This window comes from Myotis brandtii, unplaced genomic scaffold (genome assembly GCF_000412655.1).
Source record: "Myotis brandtii unplaced genomic scaffold, ASM41265v1 scaffold929, whole genome shotgun sequence".
Lineage (NCBI taxonomy): Eukaryota > Metazoa > Chordata > Mammalia > Chiroptera > Vespertilionidae > Myotis > Myotis brandtii.
The window spans coordinates 23,387-39,305 of NW_005371832.1; the positions used below are offsets into that span (position 1 = coordinate 23,387).

General features: G+C 47.7%; 2 protein-coding genes across 3 annotated transcripts in view; both read right to left on the bottom strand.

Annotated features, from left to right (window-relative positions):
• RPL7L1 (ribosomal protein L7-like 1) lies at window positions 1–6,537 on the bottom strand. Of its 2 annotated transcripts, XM_005885783.2 has the most exons (7): window positions 6,326–6,537; window positions 5,164–5,272; window positions 4,219–4,382; window positions 2,857–2,994; window positions 1,564–1,673; window positions 1,160–1,374; window positions 633–717 (listed from the first exon to the last, which is right to left on the bottom strand). In XM_005885783.2, the coding sequence occupies exons 1-6, from the start codon at window positions 6,364–6,366 to the stop codon at window positions 1,166–1,168; spliced, it is 771 nt and encodes a 256-aa protein (XP_005885845.1). In that variant the 5' UTR covers window positions 6,367–6,537; the 3' UTR covers window positions 633–717; window positions 1,160–1,165. The 2 variants fall into 2 exon arrangements, with proteins under 2 accessions (XP_014388483.1, XP_005885845.1); XM_014532997.1 differs by lacking the exon at window positions 1,160–1,374 and having other exon boundaries at window positions 1–717.
• GLTSCR1L (GLTSCR1-like) overlaps window positions 6,325–15,919 on the bottom strand; it is a 43,226-nt gene continuing 33,631 nt past the window's right edge. Inside the window, exon 12 of the mRNA XM_014532996.1 lies at window positions 6,325–6,685. Within this exon, the coding sequence (XP_014388482.1) occupies window positions 6,583–6,685 (103 nt within the window). The 3' untranslated portion in view covers window positions 6,325–6,582. The remainder of the gene's footprint in view (window positions 6,686–15,919) is intronic.

Sequence of the window (15,919 nt, forward strand, 5' to 3'; positions counted from 1 at the left end):
AGCTTTGGTTTTCCACAGGACAGGGAACCAGATTAGCAAGGCCAGGCCTGGGTAACCACTCCTGATAGTGCAGGACTTTCTTGTGTAAGGTGCACGGGTCCCTGATAAGAGTCTATGAACACCCTAAGCCCTTGAGCAAAAATTGGAGTGGATGCATGTCTTTCTGGGGAAATGGTCCTTCCCTTCTCACAAATCCAAGAATAGGTTAAAATCCTGAGCTAGGAAAAGGAAGCCACCAGGTAAATTTAGAGCCAGTCAAGCCTGAGAGCTTTCAAAGCTGTCACCGAAAAGCTGGAACACGGACACACAACAGAGACAATTGAGCCCCATTTTCGTGCTCTTCTAAATGTATTTCAAGTTCTTTCCAAAATGAGGCATTGGGAACCCCAAGTTCCGGTATGCCTCTGGGCTGGGCCCACTGCCGTCTTGAGTTCACGCTTGGGTCCAGAAGACGTGACGAAGGACATCTCCTATCTGTGACGCAGGACCCTCTCCTCCATGGCATGAGTCCTTGGCTGATTTCAGAGGTGGCAGCAGTGGCCAACGTGGGAAACACACTGGACTTTTCCTTTGGAAGTGGGACATCACCACCATCTTTTCCCTGACCCTTCCCCTGCAGTTTCTGAAGATATAGCAGAAAATAATCTTCTTTGAAGATACTGGATAATTCCAAAAAACAGAAACACATGCTTCCAATGCAGTGTGCTTTCAGATATTCTGGGAGGAAGGAAAACACAATTTTGTTAATATAAATGAACTGTGACCTGGCACTTAAGAGTACTGTAGTAACCACAATAAAGAGCCCTTTCAGAGTTAAGATTCCTTCAACAAAATGGATTGTTTAGACCTTCAAATCCTTTCTATTTAGTTTTTAGTATTACTCTTTCCCCACTTTCCGCTAAATAACCACATTAATACAGAGATTTCTTTCACTGCTCAACATTTCCTAGCCTGTAACTCTTGGAATACACAGTCCCATGTCCTAACCAGGCATTCACCCTTCCAAGCACGTCTCCATCCACTAGACTTGTAAATACCAGCCTCCTCTCGCCCCCAATGCCAAAGTTCCTCTCATATACTGGCAAATGCAAAAAGAATTTTTAAGTGACAAAGCTTAGCCCAGAAAGTCAGCAAAGGGCAGTTTGCAGCCCCGCCTCACCTGGGTTTAGTTCAGCTGCCGGATGAGCTGGTTGATGCGTTCACCTCGATAACCGGGGGAGCCCACCTCCTTGAGGAAGCCCACTCTATTCTTGGGAGCATGACGGGCCACCGAGAGATGGAAAGGGCACAAGAATCCTGAGATCACCTGGAAATTCTTCCTTGGGAAGGCAATTTCATGAATGAGGTCTTCCAAGCAAATGACACCAAACTTCCCTAAGAAACACAAGGGCAGCTTCCTTTATTCGACATTTCCCCAGCGTGTGCTCAGAGGCTCTCATACCCCAGAACTGGGCACTCTGGCGGGTTCCTGGGATCTCAAGAAGAATATAACCTGGACCCCACACAGGACCACCAAAGAGCCTTGCTTTTTGCCAAAACTTATCCCTAAGATGCAGTACTCACCCAGATGCTCCTCAATCACTGTGTTGTCTGTCAAAGGGATGACTTTATTCTTGACCTTGGCTTGTCCACGTTTCAAGATGAGCTCCCGGACAGACTTCAGATTGGGAAATCTAAGGGAGGCAGAATAAAGAACAGCCTTAGCTGCCCCCTGGCACACTGCCATATACTGCCACTCAGTCCTGCAGCCTGGCTGAGGAGAGGTGCTCCCAACTACCCCTTCCCCTCACCACGAAGCGTCCTGCAATCACACTGCAGCTGGGATACGAGGGCACACCCAGTGAAGAGGGTAAAAACCAGAGCGGCCTGACTATCCAATTTGAAATTACAATTTATGGACAAAAATGTTACCAGGCAAAAGTTTATTTCCCAGACACAAATAAAGTAAGTCCTGGCTTATAGTCTAGGACAGTGATGGCGAACCTATGACACGCGTGTCAGAGGTGACACGCGAACTCATTTTTTTGGTTGATTTTTCTTTGTTAAATGGCATTTAAATATATAAAATAAATATCAAAAATATAAGTCTTTGTTTTACTATGGTTGCAAATATCAAAAAATTTCTATATGTGACACGGCACCAGAGTTAAGTTAGGGTTTTTCAAAATGCTGACATGCCGAGCTCAAAAGGTTCGCCATCACTGGTCTAGGACTTTGGCCTTAGGTGTCCCTCTACTCAAGATGGTGCAAGAGTTTGCAACTAAATTCAAGCCTTTGCTGGGTTTAATGTTTGGAGGAACATTACTCTTACACAAGCACTGCTCCTAGTTCTGCTTTAAGACTCCAATAATTAGTTTCTGTTCTACCCACTGCACTCAGCTGTGGCCTAGAGCAGTGGTTCTCAACCTTCTGGCCCTTTAAATACAGTTCCTCATGTTGTGACCCAACCATAAAATTATTTTTGTTGCTACTTCATAACTGTAATGTTGCTACTGTTATGAATCATAACGTAAATATCTGATATGCAGGATGGTCTTAGGTGACCCCTGTGAAAGGGTCGTTCGACCGCCAAAGGGGTCGCGACCCAAAGGTTGAGAACCGCTGGCCTAGAGGAACAAGCCCTGCATGGTACTGTCCACGGCACATCACCAGCAGCACGGTATCCCCTGCTCTACCTGCCCCATATCCCAAGGTTCTTGCGGCTGGCCACTGATTTCTGGTGACTGTGGTCACAGCAAAATGTTCTTTCAACACAGCAACGGGAGCCTTGGGGAATAGTACCCTGTGCATTCTAATGTTCTCAACATGCTCAAATACAACCTAATGTGAAGCCACACACACAAAAGCCTTACTCACCCCCAGGTCACATACGGTTCCACTATACGCAGCGTTTTTATGGTCTGGGGGGTCACTCTGACAAAGACACCACTGAAAATCTTCTTCAGGCGAAGCCTTGCAATGGTTTTCTGTACCAGTATGCTCACCCCCCTGATCCTGAAATGAAGAGCAGAGAAAGTCAGGCTCTCTTTCATTTATGTCAGCCCAACCAGCACCTGTGAGATGTACGCCACTCCTGGCCACACCGAGAGCAAGACACAGACTGTGCCTTACAGAGTTCAGTAGAGGAGGAGGCAGCCGCAGAGTGGATCATTTCCACACAATGTGCAGCCATGCCTGAGGTGCTATGGGAACAGAGGTGGTCCCAGAATTTGTGGTGTGTGTGTGGGGGGGTGTAGGCCTATGTATATCAAGCTAAGGAAGCTGGACTTGCTTCTATGGACAGTAAAAGTGATGGAAAATATTAAGTAAAGAAGATCAGATTTCTTTTTGGGTACAGAGAACAGATCTGAGAATGTGACACCAGAAGCAGTAAAAGTTAGAAAACTAAAGTGATAGCCCAAGAAATAGACTATTGACAGTGTAGGAGGTCTGGTAAGCAAGGCTCATAAATATTTAAAATACACGGGTTTCTGGTTTGGGTGATTGGGCAGGGGAAACAGAAAGAGGCAGAGTTTGGGTGAGGCAGGGGAAACAGAAAGAGGCAGAGTTGTATGTGCAAATAGGAACGAGTAAGGAAAATGCCTGGCCAGTGTGGCTCAGTAGTTGAACACTGACCTATGAACCAGGTCACATGCCCAGGTTGCAGGCTGGATCCTCAGTGTGGAGCAGTGCAGGAGGAAGCCAGCCAATGATTCTCTCTCATCATTAATGTTTCTCTATCTCTCTCTCTCCCTCTCTGAAATCAATTAAAAAACGCAAAAAACAAAAAACCCCAACAATTTTCATGTCTCTCCCTAGCGCCGATTATGCTCCATCCACTTGACCTTGGTTGTTCCTAGAGATGCCCTGATTCCCCCACTTCAGGACTTCCTGCAGCTCCCATGGAAAGCCTTTCCCTAACACTGGTGAACTCCTTACATGTTTGCAGGCCTCAGCTTCAAGCTCCTGCTTTAGAAGAGTGTCTTCAACCTGTATACACACTGTCCCCCCACCAATCCAGAACTTAACCCTCACAGCACATAGTGTATTTTCATGTCTATTTGCCTAAGATCAGTTCCTTAACCTCAAAGACAAAACCTATGCTGAGCTCAACCCTGAATTCCCGGCACAACTCACCTAGTGGCTTCAGGCCTATTTTTACCTCATCTCCCTAGAAAGGCGTCTAGAGCCGAATCACTAGTTTGCCCCCAGCCTCGCGTAGCTGAGCGAGTGGCCTACCTTTGGATGCGCACAACGAAGGCCAAGGAATGTTCATCTGGCACCTCCAAACCGTGCGGCTTCACTTCCAGTCGTCTGAGGCGCACCTTGTCACGTCGCTGCCGCCAGGCATCGTGCAGGAACCATTCCAGTCGCTTAAACCTGATATCTTTTCCTTTCCTCTGCTACGGAGAGGCAGACCAGCATCACCACTTGGTGTCTCTAGTCACCTTTACTTCCAGGACAGTAAGGCATTAATCACTATCAATAGAGCTTATCTCCCCTTACGTCTGCAAAGGGAGCAAACCAACTCCTTCATTCTCATGTAAAGAAAAAATGAGATTGTCAAGGGCGGGGGGGAAAAAAAAGGACACATATGTAATACCCTGTGTAATACTTTAAGCAATAAAAAAAACAAAAACACAGTTGACTTTTACCTTCTAAAAATAAACAAAAACAAACAAAAAAAAAGAAAAAATGAGACACCAAGTGAAGATGGAGTTGAGAAAACCTGGGAACCGCTGAGAAAAGTCCTTGGTAAGTTCACTCACGTGCTGTTAACCAATGTTTACCTACAGGCGTTTTTGGGAACCTAACAGTTAAGCATCCTAAAGTACAAAACACGCACGCGTTTTGTTCCCTGCCTCCAAAATATATATATTTACCCCAAAACACTGAGCAAATAGCACATTTAAAAAAAGATGCTAAGATTGTTTTCCCCAGTGACACGTCTGGTCTCTCAAATCACTTGGTATGAACCCAGATGGTACAAGCTTCCCTCCCACGTGTTCCTGAACAAACTACTCCAGTATTTTGCCCACAGTTAGCGTTCGATAAAGATTTGCTAAATGAAGGCACGAACCATCGAACTGACGGGGGTGGGGCACCAAATCCAATTCAACCAGAGCCAGATAAAAATCAACACATGATCACTCTAACTCCATCCTCCTGGGTCCCCACAATTACCTCCTTCTTTTCCAAAAGTGCCCGCTTTGCCTGGGTGGCTTTGAGGGCCTGGTACGCCTTCCTCTTTTTCAGGAGGTTTTCTGGAACCAAAGGGATCTTCTTTCTTTGCCTGATACAGAAAATTGAGGTCAGCGACAATGTCTGGGAAACGCATCTTCAATGGACCTCCAAACCATTTCCTAGGCTTCCGCAAACATTACCGTCTTCAAAGTCCTAAGAACCGAGACTCCCCGGAAACCTGTGGCTCTGACTCCGGTCCTCCAAGTGGACCGCCCCCGCCCCGCTTGGAAGCCTTAGAGCAGTGGTTCTCAACCTTCCTAACGCCGCGACCCTTTAATACAGTTCCTCATGTGGTGGTGACCCCCAACCATAAAATTATTTTCATTGCTACTTCATAACTGTAGTTTTGCTACTGTTATGAATCGTAATGTAAATATCTGATATGCAGGATGTATTTCCATTGTTACAAATTGAACATAATTAAAGCATAGTGCTTAATCACAAAAACAATATGCAATTATATATGTGTTTTCCGATGGTCTTAGGCGACCCCTGTGAAAGGGTCGTTCGACCCCCACCCCCCTCAAAGGGGTCGTGACTCACAGGTTGAGAACCGCTGCTTAGCGAGTCATGAACTTCCGCCCTGGCCCGAGCACCAAACCTATTCGTCAGGGCACACGCCCGGACTGAGGTGCCTACCCGAACAACCGATGGATGTTTCTCTCTTTCTCTAAAATCAATGAAAACATACAAAAAATCACGAACCCTTTAGCCACTGTTCCTCCTCATGTCCAAGTAGCTTTTACTGACACAGCCTTTCACAGACACTAGCAGCGAGGACATCCTTGTAAAACCCTGGGGCTGGGGCGGGCGCAGACCCATTCGCAGCGGGAATCCTAAATCAGGCTCGGTGAACCCAACTCCAGCCCCGCGGCCTGGAAGTCAATCCTCGCCCCTCCATGTCACCGGAACTTGACGGCCCCCGCTGCCCGCCGGCCCGCCCGAGCCCTACAGTCCCCGCTCTACACCCCCATCCTCTGTAATCTGGAGCCTTTTCCATTCCCTTCCTTCAGACCACAAGTATCCTTATTTCCCGCCAACCCGTGGATGGCACCGGATGCCCTAGGACCCATGCCAGAGACTCAGAGTCCCAAATACTCACTCTTCCTCCGCCATCTTGCCAAAGCTGCAGCCCCAGCGCATGCGCAGTCCCACCGCGTGGGAAAGCGTGGCACCGCTCTACGTGTACTTGACCATAGAGACGTCTCTTAGCCTCGCGTCCCGGAGAGCAGGCGTCCCGTTAGCAGCAGCCACCGCGGAGGTCACGCCAGCCCCGATTCCTGCCAGAGGTTGCACAAGGCTTTCTTTACACTGCTCCCAAGGGCTTTGGAGCCCTGTAACATTCAAAACCCTTTTCACTCAAGCTATAGTCTCATATGCCGGGGGCTGGGCTATAAACAAGGAAACGCTTCCCACCGTGCACGACGACTTCCGGTGGGGGGCGGGCGCCGCTCCGCCGGCTTCCGCCGGGCTGCGCGGAAGGGAAGACGGGCCGCTTCCGGGCCGTCTTTTCGCTCCCTACGGAGAGCGCGCGGCGGCGGCTTCGGCTCTTCGGGGGGCGGAGGTCTTGTGAACGACGTCGGGTGGGAAAGTGCAGCCCTGATTCCGTCGGCCCGGCTCCAGCAGCGGGCCCTTGATCTACGTCGTAGTCTCCTTCACCCACAGAACGAGGATAATAACGCCCCAAAAAAAAGCCTCAGGAGGGTGTGTGAGCTGCTCCGGGGGGAGCGCCGGGCACAGGCACCGACCGCCGGCAGCAGCGCTGGTGTTACCGCTGCCGGACCGAGAACCGGGAGTGCCTGCCTCCTCGTCCTCCCAGAACACCCCCTCTTGCCGCCTGGAATACGCTGCCTTCTCTCTGGTCCTAGTAAAACCATGGGACGGAACTCAGTCCTGCCTTTTCAGACATCGCGTCGCAAGCACTTGTGTGCACCGAAGCCACCCGAGGGTCCTGCGAAAATGCAGATACTCGGGAGGGGCGGGGGCGTCAGGTCGAAGGCGGCGTTTTAACACGCTTCGAAGGGATGCTTCGGGGCTAGGAATACAGTTTAACCAGCAAGGCTCTAAGCAGTCTCCGCCCTTTCTCCGAATTCCTGCACACATTTCTTACCCGTGACCCTGGCAGGGCAGGGACCATGCCTGATCCTAGACGTCTAGCACAGGTTCCTCTTTCTTTTTTTCCATTTCAGCTCGGGCTTCTTCATCTTGGCACTAGTGGCATTTGGGGCCCCGGATAATTATTTGTTATGGGGGAGGGGCTGTCTTGTGCGCTGTAAGGGTGTCGAGCAGCATCCCAAACTTGCCCCCACTGTAAGCCAGTAGCATCCCCACGCCAGTTGTGGCACAAAAAAAAAAAAAAAAAGTCTCCAGGCTTTGCCAAGTATCTAGCACAGTAAGGATAGAGCGATGTGCTTATTTGGCCGTCAGCACTCCCAGGGACCCCCACAGACTTCATCCTGTACCATTTGGCCTGTTGCTTCCCTTCTTAGACCGGGTGCTCAGAAGGCAGGGAGCTTGTCTCCTAGTCTCTGATGTACAGCACCTGTCACAACAGTGGACACCTGCAGGGGCTTGCTGGCCGCGTGCAAGGCATCGTATTGGCATCAGCTGTGTAACCAGTCCAGCCATGAAGGAAGGTGCCCCGCACAGAGCTCGCTCCCTGATGAGTAGATACCGACGGACAGTGCCGTCGTCAGGGTCACAGACGGTGGTGGAAGGCTCCTCCTCACCCGTCGCCTCCCCATGTGTCTTCCTTTGTGAGGAGCCAAACACAGAAGCATCACCAAAGTGTGGCACATCCATTAGACACTGAACAAAGAACCAAAATGAGTCAGTATTTTGTAACTTCCCCGAGAGATAAAAGGCAGGTTCTGTGGAGCGGACATATGCGAGAGAGGAGGACTTTCAGGGCTATCGGCAACACTGGCTGAAAAGACCAATTTGGAGGCCAGGATTCAGGGAAGGCGATCCAGTGCCCGCGGGTGGTGCTGAGAGCGTCCTTAGTCTCAGTGCCAAAGCCACCCTCCCACCAGGCTGATCAGAGAAAAAGGGATGGAGGCTTCAACCAAAACTCCCTCACTAACTGAACATGTTTACTGAGCTCTGAGCACGGGCTCTCACCCCGGGTGAGATGATAGTGGGTTTTTTCCTAAGGGCGGTTACTGAGTGAGAGCCTGGCATGGCCATGCACAGCCTCAAGAATCTTATTCTCTGTAGCTTGTCTCAGAGGCTTCTGCTCTCTTTTTTCTTGACCACGTCAGTTGTCCATCGTTAGGGAGTGATTACGTAGATTATGGAAGGCCCTGGCCAGGTAGCTCGGTTGGTGAGAAGGTCATCCTGATAACAGCCATGTTGCCGGTTCAATACCCAGTCAAGGCACATACAAGAATCAACCAATGAATCATAAATAAATGGAACAACAAATCAGTGTTTCTCTCTCTACCTTCCTCTCTCTCTCTAATATAAAAATTTTTAAAAATGTATGGAAGACTCTGCAATTATATGTAGTGATGTAGGTCCTCAAGTCCCCAAAACTTCAGTGGTAGGTGTTTTTCACTTTTTGGCCTGCTGACATCCAATCCTCTTTCCCAACGGTATCCCCTTTCTCCAGTGAACTGTCCCTCATCGTGTACATCTGTGGGCGTGGAGTAGCACAAGCTTGCCCTCCACACATAACGTGAAAGCGTTCTGGGAGACCTGTTCCAGGCCTCTCACCTGCCCAGTGGGAGGGGCCTGGGACCGTAAACTTATCTTCCTTGGTTTTGAATCTTGAGCAGTGGTGACGGAAGAAATGTAGGTTTGCGACAAGCCTTTTAAGGATTTCCACCTCCTGGGATTTCCCTGTTCCTGTGCTGCTCAAGCCTGGTGTTTTTTTCAAACTTCCCTTCAATCCTTACCCTTCCTATAAAACTCCTTATGCTAGTTAACCAGATCAGTTTCTGTTGCTTGCCATCACAGAATCCTGACTATAAAATTCTAAGACATTTGGAAAATGTCTGTATTGGATTGTATTTGAAAAAGAAGATACAGAACAGGGTGTAAGAGCATGGCCCTAGTTGTTTTTGTTTTTTGGCTATAGATGTATTTGTATGCAACAATTTTGGAAGGATATACAAAAAAGTGTAGATGGGTATTATTTTTGGGAAATGGGAGTGGGGCCTGGAATGGGAGCAAGGCTTACATTGTGTGGTATGCCCTTTGTTTATCACATATTTATTAGTTTAATGAAAGCTCTCTAGGTCATTAGCCTCCTGTGATTTGTCTGTTTTAGAAACTCCTCGACTGTATGTTTTTTAAGACCCCTTTCAGGACCAACATTTTGTGGTTCCCTGAGTTAACCCCAGGGTCCCTTTGCTAACAAATCCCACAATAAGTTATGTCAGTGTTCTCTGCACTTTGGGGTTATTTGTAAGCCTGCTCTTTTCACTTAGATAATGAAGCAGTGCCTTCTCCGAAAGGCCAAACCACCACACCCCCCACACCGGAAAGGGGGTCCACCTGCAGTTTCCTATCTGCCCCACACCACCTTCCTGGATTACGACCCTTCTAGCAGCCCATGTCCTTCGTTTCAGGCTTTCCTTGTTGCTTCCTCAGAGGAACGTGGGTTACCAGGAAGCATGTGGGAAAGAGATTACAGCAGGTCCTGGAATGACGTCGCTACATGACAACGTTGATGAGATGCCACAGGAACGTAACTTGTTTATATCAATTGGCTTTCAGTAAAATTGGTTTCCTTGTCGCCGTTTCACCGCAGTTCCGAGAACCTATTAATGACCTTAAGTGAGAACTCACTGTAGTGTGAGAGCAGCCAGATGAGCCTGGAGTTGGGGAAGACAACATGGATAGCAGCTTTTGATCTTGAAAAACAAACGTAAGGGAGCAAAAGTGGGAAGGAAAAAGGAGCTAACAGGTGAGGGGCAGCAGCTTTTTGAGGGTTAAGGACAGACACAGAAAGCTAGGGTAGGAAGGAGACAGTGTGCAGAAGGTAAAACCAAACAAAACCGGAAACCCAAACCTCTTAATTATCCCAGGGATAATGGAACATTAGCTTTTTCTACTTTCCACACGTCTTCAATAACATCATTTTACACCAAGGAATGGAGGCAGCTTCATTTCCGGATGAGTCTTCCTAGTTCGTTGTGGAGGCAGCTGAGTCCGTGTGAGATGAAGCACTGGCACCTGCTTGCAGATGCTGCTGCCCACCCCCTCACACGGCTCTCCTTGACCTTCACAGAAATTAGATTTCCCAGGAGGATCGTCCTGCCTTTGCGGCTGCTGTCAAAGGCCGGGCTACAGCACCTGTGCGCGAGGGGTACAGAGAGGTTTCTCATAAAGGCCTTTCCCCTGCAGCAATGCAGACGCAGGCTGTTCACGTAACCGAATCTACTTTATACGACAAACGCGCCTCCAGCATTTGTGTGCATACTGGGACAGATTTCTCCACATGTTATCACTATAATTACAAACGTCCTTTACCTGCATCCCTGCAGAAAGTCTACATATTTGTTCTCAAACATCACTCAGGAATCTGCACTAAGAACCAGGGCATGGAAATCCAGTTTGTCGCTCTCTACCAAGCGGCAGTCCTGGAGAGTTTCAGCTCCAGTTTCTTTTCTCTGGAACTCCATCCGGCCGGTTCCCAAACGTACCTAGTTATTTGCTTGTTTTCTCTCTAGAGTTGGACTCATAGAGAACAGAAATCATCCCCAGTTACACACGTCCCCCGTGTCTAGCCCGTGCCTATAAACTGCTCCAAGGTTCGGCGGTTACTGCTCTCCACCTTCAGCGGGGTCCCTAGGAGCCCTGCCTGTCTCGGGAGTTAGTCCCGAAGACAGCATAGCTAGTCCTGCTTGAGCGATGCTATTTCAGTGATTCCCCAGATGGTGGGGATTTTGTGTCTTTTCCCTTCCCTCTGTCTCCAAGAATCCACTGGCTACTTCCTCCACATCAGGGAGGACTAGGGTCCCTCCTGAAACAAGGCCTCCCACCTCCACAGCCAGGGCTGAGGGCTTCCCCCTCCTCAGAGAAGATGCCTGGTTCTTTCCTCTGGGCCTGCCCCTGGGGACAGACACTGATCCTAACTAAGCAGTCAGATGGTCCCTCCTTCTAACTCGTCACCCAGGGGGCATCCCCATTGCAAAGGGTCCAAGGGGGACAAGAGCATCAGGATGGACACACATTTGTCCTTAGTAAGGAGAGAAGCTCGACATCAGGGCAACACTGCAAAAATAAAAATAATTAGGGACTCCATCCATTGATGTGACGATTCAAGCAGTAAGTATCCTAATTTCTGTTAGTTATATGACAACTTCCCATTTACATGTTGGTTGTTGCTGAATGTTGTGTTCACGACTGCTACTGCTTTAAGGGCAGGGGAAGCAATGAAACCATAAATAAGGGTGTGAGTATAAATTCTAGGCCCCAAAGAGAAATTTAAGGAGTCCTATACTGTCATCCCTAGAAATATATTTCACCCTCTGGTAGTTTCCCTAACAATTTGGGTAGAGTCACACTCGTGAGGACAGGAACGCAGAAGGGCCTCATGGGACTAATTTTACAGATAAGGTTACATGGGTATTTCTTACCATTTTGGTCAAAGGTGTGACTCCAAAGAGAAACATGTTAATTCTGAAATAAATTTAAAAATGTATTTATTTATACTTTAAAAAAATTGATGAGAGAGAGAGAGAGATTGATGTGAGAAACATTGTTTGCCTCCCACATGCGTCCTGACCAACCAGAGATAGAACCCACAACTTGGGTATGCGCTCTGACTGGGAATTGAACCCCAAACCTTTCAGTATATGGTATGATGCTCCAACCAACTGAGCCACACTGGCAAGGGCTAAATTTTTATTTATTGGTTTTAGAGAGAGAGATCTGTTGTTCCACCTATGATGCATTCACTGGTTGGTTCTTTAATGTGCCCTGACTGGGGATTGAAAACACAACCTTGGTATATCGGGACAATGCTCTAACCAGCTGAGCTACCCAGGTAGTGCTGGAACAAGTCTTATATGAAATAGTTTTCTTTACGGTCAGGACACATGCCTGGGTTTCGGGCTCGGTCCCCAGTGGGGAGCGTGCAGGTGGCAGCTGATCAATGATTCTCTCTTATCATTGATGTTTCTATCTCTCCTTCTCCCTTCCTCAATAAAAATATATTAAATAAAAAAAATTTGTTGACTTTTAGAGAGGAAGGGAGAAAAGAGAAACATCAATGTGAGAGTGTAACATCGATTGGCTGCCTCCTGCATGTCCCCTACTGGGGACTGAGCCCACAACCTGGGCAGGTGCCCTGACCAGGAATCAAACCAGCAACCTCTCGGTGCACGGGATGAGGCCCAGCCGAGCCGCACCGGCCAGGGCTCTGCTTTTGTTCTTTATCCCCTTACTTTCTTGTCCTTGAAGAAACAAAATAAATATAAGAATATATGGAAGGAAACTTCCTACAGATTGAGGCTCACTTATCTAACTTTTCAAATGACCCTGTTTTTCCTTCGCTAGTTAAGGAAGGATCCATGTGACAGGAGCAGGGATGGAGGCCAGAGAAGTACATGACTAAACTTTCCCCACGACCAACTTGGTTTAATTTGTAACCGTTTGGAAAGGCCGATCAATTAAAACCCTACCTTCTCACTGCCTAGGCTACTTTTCGGCAATGGTACGTTTATTTCAACAGAACTCCCACTGAACACTTACTTACCCTTCTTCTGGGAAAAGCAGCCATTCCTATTTGCAAATCAAGACAATCACAGTTGCACATTTTCCCAAATCTTTGGCTGTATTGCAATGGTTGTTTCATTTTGTAATCTCCAACTAAACATTTCCTAACCATGGATTAACAATATAGTTACTGACTGGTTTCTTTTAACAGTATTTATCCAACATAACAAAATAAACTGCAATTTGTTATACTTTTTTACAAAACATTTTATAAATATTTTTACAAAATGTATACAAAGCAATTTCAAGTGAGACATACTATACAAATGAAGGTATTTAAGCAAATAAAGCCCACACCACACTGACAGTGAGTGACGCGTCCTCTTTAAGTCAAGTCAGTCTGTAAGGCCTCCCTAATCTAACAAAGTCTACTAAATTCTTCAGAGCTAAAATAGTTCTTTTTTTCGTAATTGCCGGTTTAAAATTTGCTTTATCTTTAGGCAGTACTTAAGGACACAGAAAATCAAATGCTTAATAACAAATTCACACTTTTCCACAACAACAGAAAAAAAAGAGAGAAAGAAATGATTTTTGTTACTGAGTACAAGTAGTTCTAAAACTTAGACTATGAACCTGAACAACTGAAGGTTGGCCATCTGAGGCTGAGCTCTCTTACCCTTCACCAGAGGGCTCGGCATGCGGGTTATGACCTATGTGCGCATAACCTAATCACAGGAGTAAAACACATCTCGTAATCTTCATTTGTCATTATCTAGAATCTTTCCTCCATAAAAAGTAAACTTACATACAAGGACACAGAAATTTACAAGTTTCATTTTGGTAAATTAGGCTCTCCATTTGCTAGACAAGTGTTAGGGCTTAAAAAACCCTTGAAGGTGGTATATAGAAAAGCTAGGGTTTGGGTAGCAGGGCAGGATGGGGAAGAGGTGCAACAAATGTACATAGAGCTTATCTTGTCTCTTTAAGAATTCCACTGATTCGCAGTAATTAATGTAACTCATTAGCAGCCTTCGCAAAGGCTTCCAGGTATAAAGTTCCACAATGAGGAGAATTTGATCAGGAGGAACCATCTTTAAGTCTTGCTAGGAATTAGGGGAGCATGAGCCGTAAAGGAAGAAGAGCCCGTGAAACCTTGGGGTTCAGGGCCGGGTGCCACCCCAGGGCTGCCCAAACAGAAAGTTCCAACCCGCAACAGCAACGTATCTTCCTAATATGTTACAATAAAGGAAAAAGGGGGGGATATGCAGCGTGGACATTGGCACAAGTAAGGAAAACATGGTAACCCTCAGATGGCCCACATTTCCCGGTTTCTGTTGGCGGGGGTGGGCGTGGGGAGGAGGTGCTCTGCTTTTATGAAGACTGGCTGTTGAGCAGGGTTTCTCTGTTTGGTGGGACAAAGGGGCAGGGAGATATCAGTCTTCTGTTGCTGCGTTTTCTAGCAATCAGAAGCCTTCCTTTCCATCACAGGCCAATCTGGAAAAGACATGTCCAACATGATGACAATGGGAGTCACCCGCATTCTGCGGACAGCCAGAAGCAGGCCCTGGCAACGTGTCAGGGTGGACACCAGTGGGCACACCTCTGAAGCCATAGAGACAAACAGAATAACTGAGAGAGTGCATACACGGAAGGGGGGCGTGTGTACACACTGTCAGCACGACGACCCGGGGACCTGAGCACTCAGGCACATTCACGCCCGTGTGACAGTGCACAGCAAATACCATGATGTAGCTTTCCCAAGGACGGGACCTAACTGATGTTACCATGACACCAAAGTGACAGTAACCACAGAAATGGGGTGACCTGGGCAGGCACAAAAGAAAGGAAATGGGGGAAAGCTCCCTGAAAAGAAATATAAATAAATAAAGCAATGTCATGTCCACTAATATGAACATAGGCCAAACACAAGCCATGACAGGGCACGTCCTTTGGCTCTTGTGTGGGACTCTCGCGTCCCAGATCTCTTCGTTCCGTGGTGGGCTGGCTGGCTACCTTTGGTTTGTCTGTGTTTTGGTAATGATTGCTGCCAGGGGTGACTACTGTGCTCAGACAACAAGCAGCATAAACAAGGCCAAAGTCCCCTTAAGGTTTAAACAGAAAAATTACAACATAGTTTTCAAATGAAAGTGCTTTTGACGCTTGGCTGTTTGTTGTGGGAGAGGGTGCAAAGAGAGGTTAAAGGAAACAAAACCCAGCAACAAACAAAAAGGTACATCCTATGTTGACTCTATCCAATCATAAAATGCAAAACGCTTGTTTTTTCTCACAGTTAACATATATATGCTTTTACATATATACAGATTTATTCCTCAGGCTGCACCCCGGCCCCACCCCGCGCACGGTGCCACCTCACGGGTTCCGTTCCCTTTGCTCAGCCGGGCGGAGGCTCCGAGTCACGCTGCGGCGCTAGGAACGGAGCAGGCCTGGGCCAACCCCCTCGGACGTGCTGGGAAGGCCCGAGGCTGAGCTCAGGAGCCTCGGGAAAGCACGGAACATGAACAGGGGCGCCCTGCACAGGGTCCCCCGCAGCGGCCAGCAGCTACTGCTGAGGCGGCGAGGGGAGAGCTATGTGGTCTCCCCTCCAGCAACAGCAACAAAACCAAAAAGCCAAAATTTGGAGATACAGTGGGGTATGCTTTAAAAAGTAGCTTCTATCAGTCCTGTTTGATTTTCTTTAATAAGTCTGTTCTTTTCAAATGACTTATGATTGTCAGGATTTTTTTTTTTTACCCAGGGCCAAGGGTCCTATGATCGCATTGAGTTACACAGTATTTTTAAGAAAATAAAACAAGTAAACAAAAAACTGACTAAAAGCGCGTTCAGAACACTTGCAATGTGTAGGCCTATCAGACTGCTTTCTAACAAGGACTGGTTCCCTGGCGGATCTCCCCGGACCCACGGCGAGTATTGCTCTTGAGGAAGAACAGGGTGAGAGCAGGAGGGACGGTGATGGGCCGAGCGGGCTGGAGCCAGGAGCCGTCCGTTCGCTTTTGCAGGAGAGACTGGAACT

What these genes read in the sequence shown, in the direction of transcription:
- RPL7L1 (XM_014532997.1), bottom strand. Translation starts at nt 6,366, where the DNA reads ATGCGCTGGGGCTGCAGCTTTGGCAAGATGGCGGAGGAAGA. An exon ending in GGCAAGATGGCGGAGGAAGA is followed by an intron (nt 5,273 to 6,325) that starts GTGAGTATTTGG and finishes TTTCTGTATCAG; the next exon opens with GCAAAGAAAGAAGATCCCTT. An exon ending in TTCGTTGTGCGCATCCAAAG is followed by an intron (nt 2,995 to 4,218) that starts GTAGGCCACTCG and finishes TCTTCATTTCAG; the next exon opens with GATCAGGGGGGTGAGCATAC.